Genomic DNA, 20,376 nt, shown 5'->3' with positions numbered 1-20,376 from the left:
CTTATGCAAGACAAGTGCAATGACTTTACAAAGCATCACATACATCTCTGTTTTATACACCTTATTACACTGTTAAAGGGGTTGTCTCTTTTCTTTAAAACAGAATCTGACCCAACATCCTTTTAAGCGTTCAGAGGTTATGTTTGTTTAAATTCGCATTTAGACAATACAGTTTCTGAAAGCAGCTGGTGGGTGGGGAAATGTTATAGTAGATACCAGCCACAAGCGTTTGGGCTAACATGCAACTCCTCTAAGCAGCCCTCCATTTAGCCTTATTAAGAGAAGCCTTGACCGAGGGGCAAACCCATCCGGTGTCAAAAAACACATTAATAGGGCATAAAGGGTTACAGAGTGGTATCAGCAGATGAAGCCTTAAAGGGAACCAGTCACCAGATGTTTGTAATACTCACCTAACGGTCGGTGAGATGGGCGTCTCCAGGTCCGTGCCTCCTCTTTCGGCCATCTTTGTTCTCCTTCTTCTGAAGCTAGTGTGGATGACACATCCGACGTCATGTACACTAGCCGACATTGAGGTCCCGCGCAGACGCACTACAATACTTTGATACACAGGGCAGATCAAAGTGCGCCTGTGCAGGATCTCAATGTCGGCTTGTTTGCATGACGTAGGACGCGTCATGCACCCCGGTTTCAGAAGGAGGTCAAAGATGGCCGAAAGAGGAGGCGCCGGATCCGGAGACGCCCAGCCGACCAGTCTGCTCTGCACCGGCCGTTAGGTGAGTATTATAATCATTCGGTGACAGGTTCCCTTTAAAAAAGTTAAAATAAATGAAGGCATACATTAGCACTTTCTTGGCTGCTATTGCCATCTAATAAGGTGGGGGCTGAGCAGTGGATGCACCCTTGCAAAGCTAATTAAATATAATGCAAGGCTGAAGAGATTACTGAAAACATACATGCATGGTGCATTATCTTCCTCCATCAAACCAAGCTCCACGACGTCAGTCCAAAATAATTCAAAAGCCTTCTCCTTCACAGCAATCCTCAGGACATCAAGAGCTACTCCAGGCAGGCACTTCTCTTTCTTAACAGACTTAGCAGCCATTTTTAGCAAATCAACCAACCTGGAAATGGAGAGAAAAAAGGAATATTCATTTGTTCATGTACTTGATTTATCTTTTGTAAAAGTTTGAGGGAAAGCTTTAAAGGGGCTGTGTCAAGTTTGGAAGTTATCCCCTACCCATCGGATGGGTGATAGCTTCCCGATCGTTTGGAACCCCATTAATCCAGTGTGTTGTGAATGAATGTAGTGGTGAGCAATATTGGGTACCTCCGCTACATTCATTCTGAATAGACCTGGTGGAGAAGGTAAAGTGCTGTGGTCGGCTAGTCTTCGACACGCATATAAAAATGAATAGAGCGGCAATGCACATTATCAACCACAGTTTAATTCACAAGGGGCCCTTTGGAGTCCCAGTTCTCTGGATTGGTGGGGGTAAAATCGGCCAGACCCCACAGATCAGGAAATTATTCCCTATCCTATTGATTAGCAATAACTTACAAACTTAAAAGGGAACCTGTCACCAGTTTTGTCCCTTATAAGCTGCGGCCACCACCAGTAACCTCTGTGTGAATGAGGTAGGACACGTTATCTGCACGGAGTTGGGAAGAAGGTTGATAATGAAAGGAAGACAGGAGGTGCCGAACTAAGACTAGTGACGCCCATCGGACCGGACCGCCCCACTGGTGAGTATAATAAAAGCTGTTATTTTACGTTATTCAGAGCAGCCTGGGCACTAATATATATATATATATATATATAAAAAAAAATACCTTATTCTGTCTGTCTTCATCACCCGTTTGGCCACGCCCCTTCCCCCGAATTCAAACGAAGCCCCGACTCCCAGGAGTCCACACCGGCAACCCAGCCCAGACGTAACCTTGCGATGCTGGGATCGTGACGGAGCCAGTGTACGCTGGTAACGATGATACACATCGGGTAACTATGGGATGTGCTTCCCTTAGTTACCTAATGTGTATCATGGTTACTAGCTTACCCCGGCTCCCGTAACATGTGCAGGGAGCTGGCATACGCTGACGCCTCGCCCGCACGGCCCCGCCCCCGGCACACGATGGCCTGCTCGGCCCCGCCCCCGGCACACGTTGGCCCGCTCGGCCCCACCCCCGGCACACGTTGGCCCGCTCGGCCCCACCCCCGACACACGTTGGCCCGCTCGGCCCCACCCCCAGCGGCCCGCTCGGCCCTGCCCCCGGCACACGTTCGCCCGCTCGGCCCTGCCCCCGGCACACGTTCGCCCGCTCGGCCCCGTCTGTGTGTACGTTTTTTCGGTTCTGTTTTTTTGGGGGGGTGCGGATATTCGCTGTCAGTGCGACCGTGGTTTTCATTAACCCATACTCAACTTTTCCCAAAAGTAAGAACTTGACAGGGGAGAATGGTACAAGGACTGGAGTAATATTTCTGCACTACAACTCCCAGCATTAGTGCTGCAGTGCAGATGATAGGAATCATCTAGAGGAGAAAAGGGCAAGGAGCAGATAAGGAAAGAAGGAGAAGAGACAGAGGTAAACAGGAGGGGAATGAGGAAGAGGAGACAGCAATCCCCTGCCCCTGGGGGAAGGTGGGCAGCAGCCACAGGGGGCACCAGGGCACAGCACTGGGGCAGCAGCCAAGGGGCACCATGGGCAGGCACAACACACCACACACACACTGAGAACAACAAACACCGCCCTGCACAGACAACGCCGCACACACACAACACTCAACACAAACACCGCGGCACACACAAATATACGCACATACTGCACACACATTGCACAAAACATACCTCCCCCAAAACACGCACCCCACAACCACACAAACCGCACAACACACCCCCACACACAGACAACACTGCAGACACACAGCGCTCCACAAACGCAACACACACAACGCAACACACAAACAACACCGCTCTCACACACCCCCACACCTAGACAACACCCAGAACATTTACAGCGCCCTACACAAACACTTGGCAACTACACACAACAACATCTATATAAACACAAATCATACATTAACTACACAATAAATTCTAGAATACCCGATGCGTTAGAATCGGGCCACCTTCTAGTACTGTATATAAGAGCTTACTGGTGGTGGCCACAGTTTATAGGGGATAAATCTGATGGCTGGATGCCTTTAAAAGGGGTTATCCTACAAACAAAGTAGATTTTAATCAATAACTAAGAGTAGAAATAAGTTCACAATTGGAGGAGTAAAAAAAAAAAAAATTCCTGAGCTAAGATAATCTTATATATGTGTCCCTGCTATGTACTGTGTAATGGCCGTGTCTGACCGTACAGGGACATAGTCTCATCATACCACAGTCCCTGGGCAGGGGAGGAAGGGAAAATGTATAAAAGATATCACAGCATAGGATCGCAGATGCTGCTTTCTGTGAGGTAAAACATGTTTAAATGCAGGCAAGTAAATGTTTTACCTGACGAAAAGAATCAGCTACGATCCCATGCTATCTTGTCTTTATACTCCTGTGTCCTCCACAGTCCAGGAGATGTGATATGATCAGACCATGTCCCTGTATGGTCAGATGTGGCCATTACACAGTACATAGCAGGGACTCATATCTAAAATTATCCAGAGGAACATTTTATTTTTTAAAATACAACCGTTGTGGAACTTATTATTTTTATCACAAAATCTATTTCTTAAAATGTTTTGTACAAAAGGGAAAACCACTTTAACCCCTTCACGACCTTGGACGGATCTATCCGTCCAGGATCGTGTCCCGTTAAGCCCCGCCCCCTGCCGTGGGCAGGCGGCGTGGATCGGCACACATATCAGCTGTTTTCAACAGCTGACATGTGTGCCTGCTAGCCGCGGGTGGAATTGCTTCCACCCGTGGCCATTAACCCCTTAAATCTTGCTGCCAAAGTCTGGCAGCAAGATTTAAATGCGCGCGGCCATGTTTTTTTACTTACCGCCGCCCCCACCGGAAGTCACGTGTGTTATCACGTGACTATCGGTGGTTGCCATCGTAGCACAGGGTCATGTGATGACGCCTGCTGCTATGATGTTTCACTTTGTTTTTCCCTCTGCTCTCGGCCGAGGGAAAACGAATGAGACTGAATCTGCTGTTTACAGCTGTATTGCTGTGATCAGCAGATAGATAATAGCGATCGGATTGCTGATCGCTATAGCCCACTAGGTGGACTAGTAAAATTAAAAAAAAACAAGTAAAAAAAAAAGTTTTAAAAAAAAAAAAAAAAAACAAAACCTAAAAGTTCAAATCACCCCCCTTTCCCCCCATTGAAAATTAAAGGGTTAAAAAACAAATAAATATACACATATTTGGTATCGCCGCGTTCAGAAATGCCAGATCTATCAAAATATAAAATCAATTAATCTGATTGGTAAACGGCGTAGTGGCGAAAAAATTCCAAACGCCAAAGAAGGGAATTTTGTTACTTACCGTAAATTCCTTTTCTTCTAGCTCCTATTGGGAGACCCAGACGATTGGGTGTATAGCTACTGCCTCCGGAGGCCACACAAAGCATTACACTAAAAAGTGTAAGGCCCCTCCCCTTCTGGCTATACACCCCCAGTGGGATCACTGGCTCACCAGTTTTAGTGCAAAAGCAAGAAGGAGGAAAGCCAATAACTGGTTTAAACAAATTCACTCCGAAGTAACATCGGAGAACTGAAAACCATTCAACATGAACAACATGTGTACCCGAAAACAACCAAAAATCCCGAAGGACAACAGGGCGGGTGCTGGGTCTCCCAATAGGAGCTAGAAGAAAAGGAATTTACGGTAAGTAACAAAATTCCCTTCTTCTTCGGCGCTCCATTGGGAGACCCAGACGATTGGGACGTCCAAAAGCTGTCCCTGGGTGGGTAAAGAAATACCTCATGTTAGAGCTGCAAGACAGCCTTCCCCTACGGGGAGGCAACTGCCGCCTGCAGGACTCTTCTACCTAGGCTGGCGTCCGCCGAAGCATAGGTATGCACCTGATAATGTTTGGTGAAAGTGTGCAGACTCGACCAGGTAGCTGCCTGGCACACCTGTTGAGCCGTAGCCTGGTGCCGTAATGCCCAGGACGCACCCACGGCTCTGGTAGAATGGGCCTTCAGCCCTGATGAAACCGGAAGCCCCGTAGAACGGTAGGCTTCAAGGATTGGTTCCTTGATCCATTGAGCCAGGGTGGATGTTGCAGCCTGCGATCCCTTGCGCTGACCAGTGACAAGGACAAAGAGTGCATCCGAGCGGCGCAGGAGCGCCGTGCGGGAATGTAGATTCTGGGTGCTCTACACCAGATCCAACAATGCAAAGCCATTACATATCGATGAAATGGAGAAAAGGAAGGTAAGGAGATATCCTGATTGTGATAAAAAGGGGATACCACCTTAGGGAGAAACTCTGGGATCGGACGCAGCACTACCTTATCTTGGTGAACACCAGGAAGGGAGCTCTGGATGACCTCGCTGCTAGTTCTGACACTCTCCGAAGAGACGTGACCGCTACCAGAAAGGCCACTTTCTGTGAAAGTCGAGAAAGTGAAAACAACCCTCAGAGGCTCGAAGGGCGGCTCCTAGAGAGCAATTAATACCCTGTGCAGATCCCATGGGTCTGACGGCCTCTTGTACGGAGGGACAATGTGATAATCCCCCTGCAGGAACGTGCGTACCTGAGGAAGTCGTACTAGGCGCTTCTGAAAGAATACCGACAGCGCTGCGACTTGTCCTTTAAGGGAGCCGAGCGACAAACCTTTTCCCAATCCAGATGCAGGAAGGGGGGAAAAAGGAGACAATGCAAATGGCCAGGGAGACACTCCCTAAGCAGAGCACCAAGATAAGAATAACTTCCACGTCTTGTGGGAGATTTTGGCAGACGTCGGCTTCCTAGCCCGTCTCATGGTGGCAATGACGTCTTGAGATAATCCTGAAGACGCTAGGATCTCGGACTCGATGGCCACACAGTCCGGATCAGGGCCGTAGAATTCAGTGGAAAAAACGGCCCTTGGGACAGTACGTCTGGCCGGTCTGAGAGTGCCCACGGTTGGCCGACCGTGAGATGCCACAGATCCGGGACCACGACCTCCTCGGTCAGTCTGAGACGACGAGGATGGCGCGGCAGCAAGCGGAGCTGAGCTTGCGTAGCACTCTGGGCAACAGTGCCAGAGTAGGAAACACATAGGGTAGCTGGAACTGCGACCAATCCTGAACTAGGGCGCCTGCCGCCAGAGCTCTTTGCTCGTGAGACCGCGCCATGAAAATCGGGACCTTGTTGTTGTGCCGAGACGCCATTAGGTCGACGTCCGGCATCCTCCAGCGGCTACAGATTTCCTGACACCATACTGGGTGCAGAGGCCATTCCCCTGCGTCCATGCCCAGGCGACTGAGGAAGTCTGCTTCCCAATTTTCTACGCCCGGGATGTGAACTGCGGATATGGTGGATGCTCTGTCCCCCACCCACATCAGAATCCGCCGGATTGCCTGGTAGGCTTGGCGATGCGTGTTCCGCCTTGGTGGGCGATGTCTGCCACCGCTGTGGAATTGTCCGACTGAATTCGGATCTGTTTTCCTTCCAGCCACTGCTGGAAGGCTTGCAGGGCAAGATGCACTGCCCAGATTTCCAGAACATTGATCTGAAGGATGGACTCCTCTGGAGAGAGTCCTTGACCGTCTGAGAAGGGAAACGTTCCTTTCTAGGGACGTCGACTCCCCAACCCATTGGCAAAGCATGTCCCATTGAAGTGGACGCAGTGAAACTGCGTGAAGGTGACTGCCTCTGCATGAGGCGTCTTAAGGGGTGTGACTGGCCTTGAAGGAGAGACTGCACCCCCGTCTGTAGTGAACGCTGCTTGTCCAGCGGAAGCTTCACCAACGCTGAGGGAGTGTGAAACTCCATGCCCAGATATGTCAGCGATTGGGTCGGTGCCTGATGTAACCTTGAAAAGTTGATGATCCACCCGAAACTCTGGAGAGTCTCCAGCGCCACGTTCAGGCTGTGTCGGCATGCCTCTTGAGAGGGTGCCTTGACAAGTGGATCGTCCAGTAAGGATCACAGAGTGACCCTGAGAGTGCAGGACTGCTCCCACTGCTGCCCTGAACTTGGTGAAAACCCGTAGGGCTGTCGCCAGACCGAAGGGCAGGGCTACGCACTGAAGATGCTCGTCTTCAATAACGAAACGTAGCAAACGCTGGTGCTCTGGAGCAATCAGCACGAGGAGATAAGCAACCTGATGTCTATTGATGCTAGGAAAATCTCCTTGAGACATTGAGGCAATGACGGAGCGGAGGGTTACATCCGGAACCGCCTGGCCTTCACGTGCTTGGTGAGCAGTTTTAGGTCCAGAACGGAACGGAAAAAGCCACCCTTTTTTGGCACCCCAATAAGATTGGAGGAAAAAACCGTGTCTTGTTCCTGAAGAGGAACAGGGATTACCACTCCTTCTGCCTGCAGAAGAGCATCGGCTCGGTGGGGGGGGGGTGGGGGGGGAGTTCTGAAGAATCGAGCCGGAGGACGAGAACAGAGCTCTATCCTGTACACGTGAGACACAATGTCTCTCACCCACCGGTCTGTGACCTGTGGCAGCTAAATGTACCCAGAAGCGGGAGATTCTGCCACCAACCGCGGATGCGGGGAGAGAGAGCTGAAATACATGAGGAGATCGCCTTGGCAGCGGTTCCTCCTGCTGCCTTCCTTGGGCGTGAATGAGCCCGGCCGGAATCTGAGCCCCTCAGAGCCTTTTGAGCCCTTTTAGACGAGTACAATTGGGACTTGCCCGAGCCTGGGAAGGACCAACCTCGACTGTCCCCCCAGGACAGCATTACTAGGGTAAGTCGCAATGCAGACATTGCGAGGTTAAGGACACCACCTGCGGCACAGATGTACATGTGCTCAAGACCAGCTGCGCAAGACCAGCTGAAATAGGTTAGGGTGCCCATACGGCTGCGAATGCCGGAGCAACCGACACGCTGATAGCTTCACAGACAGATTTCAACCCGAGGTCTATCTGTCTGTCAATGGCATCTTTAAGTGAATTCCCATCTCCCCTGCAACTATGGATCTAGCCGCAAGCCTGGAGATTGGGGGATCCACCTTTGGACCCTGGGTCCAGGGCTGTACCACATCAGGGTAAAGGGATAACGTGCCTCCTTAATACGTTTGGAGAAAACGGTTATCTGGTAAGCGTGGTGTTTCTGAACTGCGTCTCTGAAGTCAGCGTGGTCAGAAAAAGTACTCAATCTACGCATGAGTACTGAAAAAGGATTTCTCCTGCTGTGAAGCTGACTCCTCCACTGGGGGAGCTGAGGGAGAAATATGCAACATTCCATTGATGGACGCTATAAGATCATTCACTATGGCGTCCCCATCCGGTGTATCCGGATTGAGAGCGGTGTCAGGACCAAAGCCCTGATCAGCTACGTCTGCCTCATCATACAGAGAGTCGTCCTGCTGGGACCTTGACCAGTGATGAAGCCGAGTGTCGTACCCAGCGAGCTAGCTTAGGCTGTCTGGGACTGCCGTCCGTGCCTGGGACCCCCCCGGAGTACTGAGTACGTTCCAAATGAGGGTGGCCAGGGAGCATTAATCAAGATTGCCCATGGCCTTAGTAGAGAATCTCCGTCCCTGTCCCTGGACAGGGTTCACAGGTGGTTTCTTTGGCCACTTCTAGTAGAGACCCCGGCTGACCAAGTGCTACAGGGGAGCATTGCCCACAATGGGGGTCAGTGAAACCTGCCGGTGGAACAGTATCTGCAGGAAAAGCAGCATAGAAAGCCTGTGTTGCTTTTTTGCTGCTGTATTCTAGTCATCTATGCAATGTACAACATACAAGCATAAACACTTCAGCACATGCAATACAAGCAGCATAGAAAGCCTGTGCCTTGGCACCCTTGCTTTTTTGCTGCTGTTGTCCAGCCATCTAGGAGAATATAGCCCAGAGTAGCGACCGTACAGTGCAATGTATAGCATACAAGCATATATACAAATGAACACTTCAGCACATGCAGTACAAGCAGCCTATAAAGCCTGTGCCTTGGCACCCATGCATTTTTGCTGCAGTTGTCCAGCCCTCTAGGAGAATATAGCCAAGAGTAGCGACCGTACAGTGCAATGTATAGCATACAAGCATAAGTACAAATGAACACTTTAGCCATGTAATACAAGCAGCCTAGAAAACCTGTGCCTTAGCACCCTTGCGTTTTTGCTGCTGTTATCTCGCCATCTAGAAGGTCATATAGCCAAAGATAGCGACCTACAGTGCAGTGTATAGCATACAAGCATAAAATACAAATGGACACTTCGGTATTTAGTGGGGTCAGCACTTCAGGTGCTGCTTACCGCCCGCCTATAACGCGGGTGTGTGGTCGCCAGAGCCCTGTGTTGGTTGCCCAGAGCATGTCTCCGTTCCACAGCTCGGACGGCGTGCAGGAATGGCTGCCGGCGTCCTTCTCCAGCTCGTGTGACGAGGGGCGGGCCGTGGGCGTGCCCCAGACAAGAGCGGGAAACTGGCGTCCCACTGTGTCCAGTGAAGGGGGCTGGAGAATGCAAAGCAGACTCCAGCCCTCGGCGCTGACTGTCTGTACAGCGTCCCGCCTCTCCCCTGACTGGCAGGGCTGGAGGCGGGAACGAAACGAAAACTAGGCCGCAAAGCCGGGGACTCGAGTAATAAGCGCGGCCGTCCATGTGCACGGCCCGCGCGGAAGTCCCCGGCGCACCACAAGTCCCAGCCGCGCCACAGTGTAAAAAACACCCAGCAACGGCCGGCGCGGCAGTTCCCAATACATAAAGTCACTCAGCAAAGCTGTAGTGACTAATAGCACGAGCGCTCTGCGCTGTTGCCCCCGGCGCACTAACACTCCCAGCAATGCTGGTGTGTGTGCGCGCTTGCCCGGGGACACAGAGTACCTTAATGTAGCAGGGCCTGTCCCTGACGATACTCAGCTCCATATCCAGCAGGGTCTCTGGGTCTGTGGATGGAGCCCGGTCTCAGTGCCTGGAGGCCGGTAAGATCCCACTTCACCCAGAGCCCTGAGGGGGATGGGGAAGGAAAACAGCATGTGGGCTCCAGCCTCCGTACCCGCAATGGGTACCTCAACCTTACAAACCGCAAGTGGGGTGAGAAGGGAGCATGCTGGGGACCCCATATGGGCCCACTTTTCTTCCATCCGACATAGTCAGCAGCTGCTGCTGACTAAACAGTGGAGCTATGCGTGGATGTCTGACCTCCTTCGCACAAAGCAGAAAACTGGTGAGCCAGTGATCCCACTGGGGGTGTATAGCCAGAAGGGGAGGGGCCTTACACTTTTTAGTGTAATGCTTTGTGTGGCCTCCGGAGGCAGTAGCTATACACCCAATCGTCTGGGTCTCCCAATGGAGCGCCGAAGAAATTACGTTTTTTTGGTCGCCGCAAGTTTTACGCAAAATGCAATAACGGGCGATCAAAACGTAGCATCTGCGCAAAAATGGTACCATTAAGCCATAAGCCATCACTGAGCCATAAATCCCAAAAAATAAGAACGCTACGTGTTTCGGAAAATGGCGCAAAACGTGCGCCACTTTTATTGGACAAACTTGTGATTTTTTTTTAACCCCTTAGATACAAGTAAACCTATACATGTTTGGTGTCTACAAACTCGCACCGCCCTGAGGCATCACATAGATACATCAGTTTTATCATATAGTGAACACGGTGAATAAAACATCCCAAAAACTATTGTGCGATCACACTTTTTTTGCAGTTTTTCCACACTTGGAATTTTTTCTCTGTTTTCCAGTACAATATATGGTAAAACCTATGGTTTCATTTAAAAGTACAACTCGTCCCGCAAAAAACAAGCCCTCATATGGCAAGATTGACGGAATAATAAAAAAGTTACGGCTCTCGGAAGAAAAGGAGCAAAAAACAAAAACGCAAAAACGTAAAGTGCCCGGGGGCTGAAGGGGTTAAGAAAACCCCTTTAAGGCGAGTATACACATCCCAATAATTGATTTACTGATCGCCTCTTTTATAGCCGGTTTACAGAGGCAGACCATGTTTTAGACACACAATCGATTATAATAGAAATGCTTGTTTTCGACAATCTTGCAGTGCAAATGGACCCTTAGAGGAAAGAAGGGAATTTTGTTTACTTACCGTAAATTCCTTTTCTTCTAGCTCCAATTGGGAGACCCAGACAGTGGGTGTATAGCTACTGCCTCTGGAGGCCGCACAAAGAACTACACTTAAAAGTGTAAGGCCCCTCCCCTTCTGGCTATACACCCTCCCGTAGGAGTACGGATTCCTCAGTTTTAGTACCAAAGCAAGAAGGAGGAAAGCCAATAACAGTTTCAAAAACAAATTCAATCCGATAACAAGATCGGAGAACTTAAGAAACAACATGAACAACATGTGCACCCGAAAAACGAAACCCTAAGAACAAATAGGGCGGGTGCTGGGTCTCCCAATTGGAGCTAGAAGAAAAGGAATTTACGGTAAGTAAACAAAATTCCCTTCTTTTTCGCTCCTAATTGGGAGACCCAGACAGTGGGACGTCCAAAAGCAGTCCCTGGGTGGGTAAAAAGATACCACATGAACGGGCTGTCAGACAGCCTCTTCCTACAGGTGGGCCACCGCCGCCTGAAGGACCTGTCTACCTAGGCTGGCATCTGCCGAAGCGTAGGTATGCACTTGATAGTGTTTGGTAAACGTGTGCAGACTCGACCAGGTAGCCGCCTGGCACACTTGCTGAGCCGTAGCCTGATGCCGCAATGCCCAGGACGCACCCACGGCTCTGGTAGAATGGGCCTTCAGTCCAGATGGAATCGGAAGCCCAGCAGAACGGTATGTGTGAAGAATTGGTTCCTTGATCCACCGCGCCAGGGTGGATTTGGAAGCTTGCGATCCCTTATGCTGACCAGCGACTAGGACAAAGAGCGCATCAGAACGGCGTAGAGACGCCGTGCGAGAAATGTAAATCCTGAGTGCTCTCACCAGGTCCAACAGATGTAAACCCTTTTCAAATTGGTGAACTGGATGCGGACACAAAGATGGCAAAGTGATATCCTGATTGAGATGAAAGGAAGAAACCACCTTGGGAGAAAACTCTGGAATTGGACGCAGTACTACCTTGTCTTGGTGAAACACCAGGAAGGGAGATTTGCAAGATAACGCCGCTAGCTCGGACACTCTTCGAAGAGACGTGACCGCCACAAGAAAAACTACCTTTTGTGAAAGCCGAGAAAGGGAAACCTCTTTCAAAGGCTCGAAAGGCGGCTTCTGGAGAGCAATGAGAACCTTGTTCAGATCCCAGGGTTCCAATGGCCGTCTGTAAGGAGGAACGATATGAGAAACTCCTTGGAGAAACGTGCGTACTTTAGAAAGCCGTGCCAAGCGCTTCTGAAAGAATACGGATAGCGCGGAGACTTGACCCTTAAGAGAGCTAAGCGACAAACCTTTTTCCAACCCAGACTGCAGGAAGGAAAGAAAAATTGGCAATGCAAATGGCCAGGGGGAAAACCCTTGAGCCAAGCACCACGCTAAGAATATCTTCCACGTCCTGTGATAGATCTTAGCTGAGGATGGTTTTCTAGCCTGTCTCATTGTGGCAACAACTTCATGAGATAAACCTGAGGCCGCTAGGATCCAGGACTCAATGGCCACACAGTCAGGTTCAGGGCCGCAGAATTCAGATGGAAAAACGGCCCTTGAGACAGCAAATCTGGACGGTCTGGTAGTGTCCACGGTTGGCCTACCGTGAGATGCCACAGATCCGGGTACCACGACCTTCTTGGCCAATCTGGAGCGACGAGTATGGCTCGATGGCAGTCGGACCTGATTTTCCGGAGAACTCTGGGTAACAATGCTAGAGGTGGGAACACATAGGGGAGTCGGAATTGCGACCAATCCTGAACCAAGGCGTCTGCCGCCAGTGCTCGGTGATCGTGAGACCGTGCCATGAAAACTGGGACCTTGTTGTTGTGCCGTGACGCCATCAGATCGACGTCCGGCGTCCCCCAGCGGCAACAGATCTGCTGAAACACGTCCGGGTGAAGGGACCATTCTCCTGCGTCCATGCCCTGGCGACTGAGAAAGTCTGCTTCCCAGTTTTCCACGCCTGGGATGTGAACTGCGGATATGGTGGACGCTCTGCTTTCCACCCACGTCAAAATCCGTTGGACTTCTTGAAAAGCTTGGCGACTGCGTGTTCCCCCTTGGTGGTTGATGTACGCCACCGCCGTGGAATTGTCCGACTGAATCCGAATCTGCTTGCCTTCCAGCCATTGTTGGAAGGCTCGCAGGGCAAGATAGATTGCTCTGATTTCCAGAACATTGATCTGCAGGGTGGACTCTTCCTGAGTCCACGTCCCCTGAGCCCTGTGGTGGAGAAACACCGCTCCCCACCCTGATAGGCTCGCATCCGTCGTGACCACTGCCCAGGACGGGGGAAGGAACGACTTTCCCTGTGACAATGAGGTGGGGAGAAGCCACCAACGCAGAGAGTCCTTGGCAGTCTGAGAGAGGGAGACAGTCCTGTCGAGGGACGTCGATTTCCCATCCCATTGGCGTAGAATGTCCCATTGTAGAGGGCGCAGATGAAACTGCGCGAACGGGACTGCCTCCATTGCTGCTACCATCTTTCCTAGGAAATGCATGAGGCGCCTCAGTGAGTGCGACTGGCTCTGAAGGAGAGATTGCACTCCAGTCCGTAGCGAGCACTGCTTGTCCAGTGGAAGCTTCACTATCGCTGAGAGAGTATGAAACTCCATGCCAAGATAAGTCAGAGATTGGGTCGGGGTTAGATGAGACTTTGGAAAGTTGATAATCCACCCGAAACTCTGGAGAGTGTCTAGTGCCACCTTCAGACTGTGCTGGCATGCCTCTTGAGAGGTTGCCCTTATAAGCAGGTCGTCTAGATACGGGATGACCGAGTGACCCTGCGAGTGCAGAACAGCTACTACTGCTGCCATGACTTTGGTGAAGACCCGGGGGGCTGTTGCCAGACCGAAAGGTAACGCTACGAACTGCAGGTGTTCGTCGTGTATGACGAAGCGTAGGAAACGCTGATGCTCTGGTGCAATCGGCACGTGGAGATACGCATCTTTGATATCTATTGATGCTAGAAAATCTCCTTGAGACATTGAGGCTATGACGGAGCGTAGGGATTCCATCCGGAACCTCCTGACTTTTACGTGTCTGTTGAGCAACTTTAGATCCAGGACGGGTCGATACGATCCGTCCTTTTTTGGGACCACAAACAGATTGGAGTAAAAACCGTGACCTTGTTCCTGAAGAGGGACGGAGGTCACCACTCCTTCCGCCTTTAGAGCGGCCACCGCCTGCAACAGAGCATCGGCTCGGTCTGGTGGTGGAGAAGTTCTGAAGAAACGAGTTGGCGGACGAGAACTGAACTCTATCCTGTACCCGTGAGACAGAATATCCCTCACCCAACGGTCTTTGACGCGTGACAGCCAAATGTCGCCAAAGTGGGAAAGCCTCCCACCGACCGCGGGTGTGGGAATCGGAGACTGCAAGTCAGGAGGACGCCGTCTTGGCAACGGTTCCTCCGGCTGTCCTTTTTGGGCGTGACTGAGACCTCCAAGAATCTGAGCGTCTCTGGTCTTTTTGAGTCTTTTTTGACGAGGCGAATTGGGACCTGCCCGGTCCTCGAAAGGACCGATAACCAGACTGACCCTTCCTCTGTTGGGGTTTGTTTTGTCTGTGTTGCGGTAAGGATGAGTCCTTACCCTTGGAGTGTTTGATGATTTCATCCAAACGCTCTCCAAACAATCGGTCACGAGAAAGAAGGGAATTTTGTTTACTTACCGTAAATTCCTTTTCTTCTAGCTCCAATTGGGAGACCCAGACAATTGGGTGTATAGCTATTGCCTCTGGAGGCCACACAAAGTATTACACTTAAAAGTGTAAGGCCCCTCCCCTTCTGGCTATACACCCCCAGTGGGATCACTGGCTCACCAGTTTTAGTGCCAAAGCAAGAAGGAGGAAAGCCAATAACTGGTTTAAAGACCAATTCAATCCGAGGAAACATCGGAGAACTGAACCATACCACATGAACAACATGTGTACCCGAAAAAACAGAAAAACCCCGAGAAAACAGGGCGGGTGCTGGGTCTCCCAATTGGAGCTAGAAGAAAAGGAATTTACGGTAAGTAAACAAAATTCCCTTCTTCTTTGTCGCTCCATTGGGAGACCCAGACAATTGGGATGTCCAAAAGCAATCCCTGGGTGGGTAAAAGAATACCTCATGATAGGGCCGTCAAACGGCCCTCTCCTACAGGTGGCCAACCGCCGCCTGAATGACTTATCTACCTAGGCTGGCGTCTGCCGAAGCGTAGGTATGCATCTGATAATGCTTGGTAAAAGTAAGTAGACTCGACCAGGTGGGTGCCTGACCCACCTGCTGAGCCGTAGCCTGGTGCCGTAATGCCCAGGATGCACCCACGGCTCTGGTAGAATGGGCCTTCGGCCTTGAGAGAACCAGAAGCCCAGTAGAACTGTAGGTTTCAAGAATTGGTTCCTCGAGCCCCCGAGCAAGGGTGGATCTGGAAGCTTGCGACTGTTTACGCCGACCAGCGACAAGGACAAAGAGTGCATCCGGGTGGCGCAGGAGCGCCATGCGGGAAGTAGAACCTGAGTGCTCTCACCAGAACCAACAGATGCAAATCTTTCTGAAATTGATGGACTGGACGAGGACACAAAGAAGGTGAGGTGATATCCTGATTGATATGAAAATGGGATACCACCTTAGGGAGAAATTCCGGAACCGGACGCAGAACTACCCTGTCCTGGTGAAGGACCAGGAAGGGAGTTTGTATGAGAGCGTTGCTAGCTCGGAAACTCTCCTAAGAGACGAGACCGTTACTAGAAGGCCACTTCCCGTGAAAAACGGGAAGGGAGACATCCTTCAAAGGCTCGAAAGGCGGCATCTGGAGAGCAATTAGAACCTTGTTCAGATCTCAGGGCTCTAACGGCCGCTTGTACGGAGTGCTGAGAAGACAAACTCCCCGTAGGAACGTGCGTACCTGAGGAAGTCGTCGTTTCTGAAAAAATACAGATAGCGCTGAGACTTGTCCCTAAAGGGAACTGAGCGACAACCCATTTTCCTACCTAGATTGCAGGAAGGAAGGAAACATAGACGATGCAACCGGCCAGGGAGAAACACCCTGCGCCGAGCACCGAGATAAGAACATCTTCCACGTCCTGTGGTCAATCTTCGCGGACGTTGGTATGCTAGCCTGTCTCATGGTGGCAACCACGTCCTGAGGTAATCCTGACGACACTAGGTTCCAGGACTCAATGCCACACCATCCGGTTGAGGGCCGTAGAATTCAAATGGAAGAATGGCCCTTGAGACAGCCAGTCTGATTGGTCTGGTAGTGACCCCGGTTAGCCTACCGTGAGGCACCACAGAACCGAGTACCACAACATCCTCGGCCAATTTGTAGCGACGAGGATGGCGCGGCCGCAGTCGGTCTTGATCTAGCGCAGTACTCTGGGCAACAATGCCAGAGGTGGCACCTAAGGTAGCTGGAACTGCGACCAATGCTGAACTAAGGCGTTTGCCGCCAGAGCTCGATGATTGTGAAACCGTGCCATGAAGCTGGCACATTGTTGTTGTGCCGTGACGCCATTAGATCGACGTCCGGCCTCTGTCAGCGGCGCCAGATCTCCTGAAACCCGTCCGGGTGAGGAGACCATACTCTTTCGGCCACACCTCAGCGACTTAGGAAGTCAGCTTCCTAGTTTCCACACTTGGGATGTGAATTGTGGATATGGTGGATGCCGTGTCTTCCACCCACATCAGAACCTGCCGGACTTCCTGGAAGGCTTGCCGGTTGCGCGTTCTTCCTTGGTGGTTGATGTATGCCACCGCTGTGGAGCTGTCCGACTGAAGTCGGATATGCTTGCTTTCCAGCCGCTGTTGGAAGGATTGTAGGGCAAGATACACTGCTCTGTGTTCAAGAACATTGATCTGAAGAGTGGACTCTTGCTGAGTCCACGTACCCTGAGCGCTGTAGTGGAGAAAAAACTGCTCCCCACCTAAGAAGCCACCACCGTAGAGATTCCTTGGCCGCCTGAGAAAGAACGACGACTCTGTTGAGGGACGTCGACTCCTCGTCCCATTGGCGGAGAATGTCCTATTGTAGTGGACGCAGTAAAACTGCGCGAAAGGAACTGCCTCCATTGCTACCATCTTACGTAGGAAGTGCATGAGGCGTCTCAATGTGTGCGACTGGTTCTTAAAGAAGAGCTTGCAGCCCGTAGTGAATGCTGTTTGTCTAGCGGCAGCTTCACTATCGCTGAGAGAGTAAGAAACTCTATGCCTAGATATGTTATCGATAGGGTCGGGGTCGGATCTGACTTTAAAAAGTTGATGATCCACCCAAAACTCTAGAGAGTCTCCAGCGCAACGTTCGGGCAGTGTTGGCATGTTTCCTAAGAGAGTGCCTTGACAAGTAGATCGTCTAAATACGGGACCACAGAGTGACCCTGAGAGTGCAGGACTGTGACTACTGCTGCCCTGACCTTGGCGAAGACCAGTTGGACTGTCGCTAGCCGGAAGGTAGAGCTACGAACAGAGGGTGTTCGTCTCCTATAACGAAGCGTAGAAACGCTAGTGCTCTGGATCAATCGGCACGTGTGGATAAGCATCCTTGATGCCTAATGATGCTAGGAAATATCCTTGGGACCTTGAAGCGATGACATGGCGGAGGGATTCCATCCGGAACCGCCTGGTGTCCACGAGCTTGCTGAGCATTTTTAGATCCAGAACGGGACGGAACGGCCCGTTGTTATAGGTACCGCAAAGAATTTGGGGTAAAAACCGTGACCTTGTTCCTGAAGAGGAACGGGGGTCATCACTCTTTCTGCCTATAGAGTGCACCCTGTTTGCAGAAGAGCAGCGGCCCGGCCGGGAGGTGGAGAAATTCTGAAGAATCGAGTTGGAGGACGAGAAGTGAGCTCTATCCTGTACCCGTGAGACAGAATGTCTCACACTCAATGGTCATTGACCTATGGCAGCTAAATATCGCCAAGGCGGGAGAGCCTGCTACCGACCGAGGCCGCAAGTCATGAGGAAGCCGCCTTGGAAGCGGGTTTTCAGACTGTCGCTTTTTTGGGCGAGACTGAGCCCGCTAAGAATCTTAGCTCCTCTGATCCTTTTGAGTCCACATTGGACGAGGAAAAATGGGACCTGCCCGAGCCTCGAAAAGGCCGAAAACCCCGACTGCCTCTTGCTCTGTTGGGGTTTGTTGTGTCCGGGCTGAGGAAAGGATGAATCCTTACCCCTGGACTGTTTGATGGTTACATCCAACGCTCACCAAACAGTCGGTCAGCAGAAAAGGGCAACTGGTTAGGCAACCTTTTTTTGGAAGCAGAATCTGCCTTCCATTCACTTAACGAGCAGACCAGGCTCTGCTTAAAAACACGGAGTAGCGGAGGCTACCGCCGCACGGTTCGCAGAGTCCAGGACAACCTGAATCGCGTAAGAAACAAATGCAGACATTTGAGAGGTTAAGGATGCCACCTGCGGCACAGATGTACGTGTAACCGTGTCAATCTGTGTAAGACAAGCTGAAATAGCTTGGAGTGCCCCAAGGGAGAGAATGCCGGAGCCAACGGTGCGCCGACAGCCTCATAGATGGCTTTCGACCAGAGATCCATCTGTCTGTCAGTGGCATCTTTGAGTTTGCAGTTCCATCTCCCACTGCAACTATGGATCTAGCTACAAGCCTGGAGATTGGAGGATGCCGCTCGGGACATTGGGTCCAGTCCTTGACCAAGTCAGGGGACAGGGATAACGTGTATCCTAAGCCGTTTGGAGAAGCGCATATCTGGATAAGCGTGGTGTTCCTGGACTGCCTCTCTGAAGGCAGAGTGGTCCAGAAAAATACGTGAAGCTGACTCCTCCACTGGAGGAGCTGTGAGAAATAACCCACATTCTATAGATGGACGCTATAAGATTATTTACTATGGCGTCACAATCAGGTGTATCCAGATTGAGAGCGGTCTCAGGATCAGAATCCTGAGCCGCTACTTCCGCCTCATTACACAGCGAGTCCTTCTGTTAGGACCCTGATGAAACCGAGGCCGCTCATAGTGAGCCCGCTTAGGCTGTCTGGGACTGACGTCCGTGCAGAGCCGTGACTCTGGGATGCGTGTGACATTCCCGGAGCTGTTAGTTATTCACACTAAGGGGGGCCATGGATCAATGATTCAACAGTGCCCATATTGTGAGAGACATGTCCGGACTGCTAGGCTTCTAGTATCATAGCCATAGTCTCAGAAAAACTGTCAGTAAATACTGCAGACACCGTCCTCATCCCCTGGCCATTAGTGCATACAATGGGAGTCTATGTACCTGCCGGCCGTATAGCCGTACATGCTGTACCAGCTGTATAGAAAAACATGTGGTTCTGCACCTTTGTTTTACACAGAGAATATGCTGATAACTCCTCCGCATAATCCAGGAGGGTATATACAACGTGCGACCAAACAGTGCAATGTATATAGTACAAGCATATCTATAAGTGCACTTCTGCACTAGTGGGGTTAGCACCACAGGTGCTGCTTAACGCCTGTTACAGCGATTGTGTGACTATCAGAATGCCAGGGTCTTCCACACTTGTCTCTGTATCGTACAGAAACTGACACTAATGGCTGCCGGTGTCCTTGTAGAGAAGGAAGCCGTGGGCGTGCCTGAGAAAGTGCGGGAATCCGGACTCACAGTGCACACAGTGAGAGGGGTGGAGTATGCAAAACATACTCCAGCTCTCAGCTCTGCTCTATGCAGCGTCACGCCCCTACCCTGACTGTCAGGGCTGTGGGCGGTAACGAAGGGAGCTAGGCCCAGAAGCCGGGGACTCGAGTTAACAGCGCGGCCGCCGTAAAAGCGCGGGCCGCGCTGAAGTCCCCGGCGCACCACAAGTGCCAGCCGCGCCGCAGTTCCAGCGGCCGGCGCGACCGATTCATAGAAGTGGCCAGCGTCCCGCCCCTCTCCTGACTGGCAGGTCTGGGGGCGGGAACGAACGGAAGCAGGCCGCAAAAGCCGGGGACTCTAGTTATCAGCACGGCCGCCGTAAAAGCGCGGGCCGCGCTGAAGTCCCCGGCGCACCACAAGTGCCAGCCGCGCCGCTGCCAGCGGCCGGCGCGACCGATTCCTGGAAGTGGCCAGCGTCCCGCCCCTCTCCTGACTGGCAGGTCTGGGGGCGGGAACGAACGGAAGCAGGCCGCAAAAGCCGGGGACTCTAGTTATCAGCGCGGCCGCCGTAAAAGCGCAGGCCGCGCTGAAGTCCCCGGCGCACTACAAGTGCCAGCCGCGCCGCAGTCCCAGCGGCCGGCGCGACCAATTCCCATAAGTGAGCCTGCTTCAGCAAAGCTGAATGAGGC

The 20,376-nt window shown here is 51.5% G+C and overlaps 1 protein-coding gene across 1 annotated transcript in view; it reads right to left on the bottom strand.

Annotated features, from left to right (window-relative positions):
* Nucleotides 1-20,376, bottom strand: part of MYBBP1A (MYB binding protein 1a) — a 225,258-nt gene that overhangs the window by 176,503 nt on the left and 28,379 nt on the right. The window contains exon 7 of the mRNA XM_075336367.1: nt 915-1,082. Within this exon, the coding sequence (XP_075192482.1) occupies nt 915-1,082 (168 nt within the window). The remainder of the gene's footprint in view (nt 1-914; nt 1,083-20,376) is intronic.

Source organism: Anomaloglossus baeobatrachus, chromosome 2 (assembly GCF_048569485.1).
Source record: "Anomaloglossus baeobatrachus isolate aAnoBae1 chromosome 2, aAnoBae1.hap1, whole genome shotgun sequence".
In the NCBI taxonomy this organism is placed as follows: domain Eukaryota; kingdom Metazoa; phylum Chordata; class Amphibia; order Anura; family Aromobatidae; genus Anomaloglossus; species Anomaloglossus baeobatrachus.
This window is presented reverse-complemented; position numbering and strand designations above follow the sequence as displayed.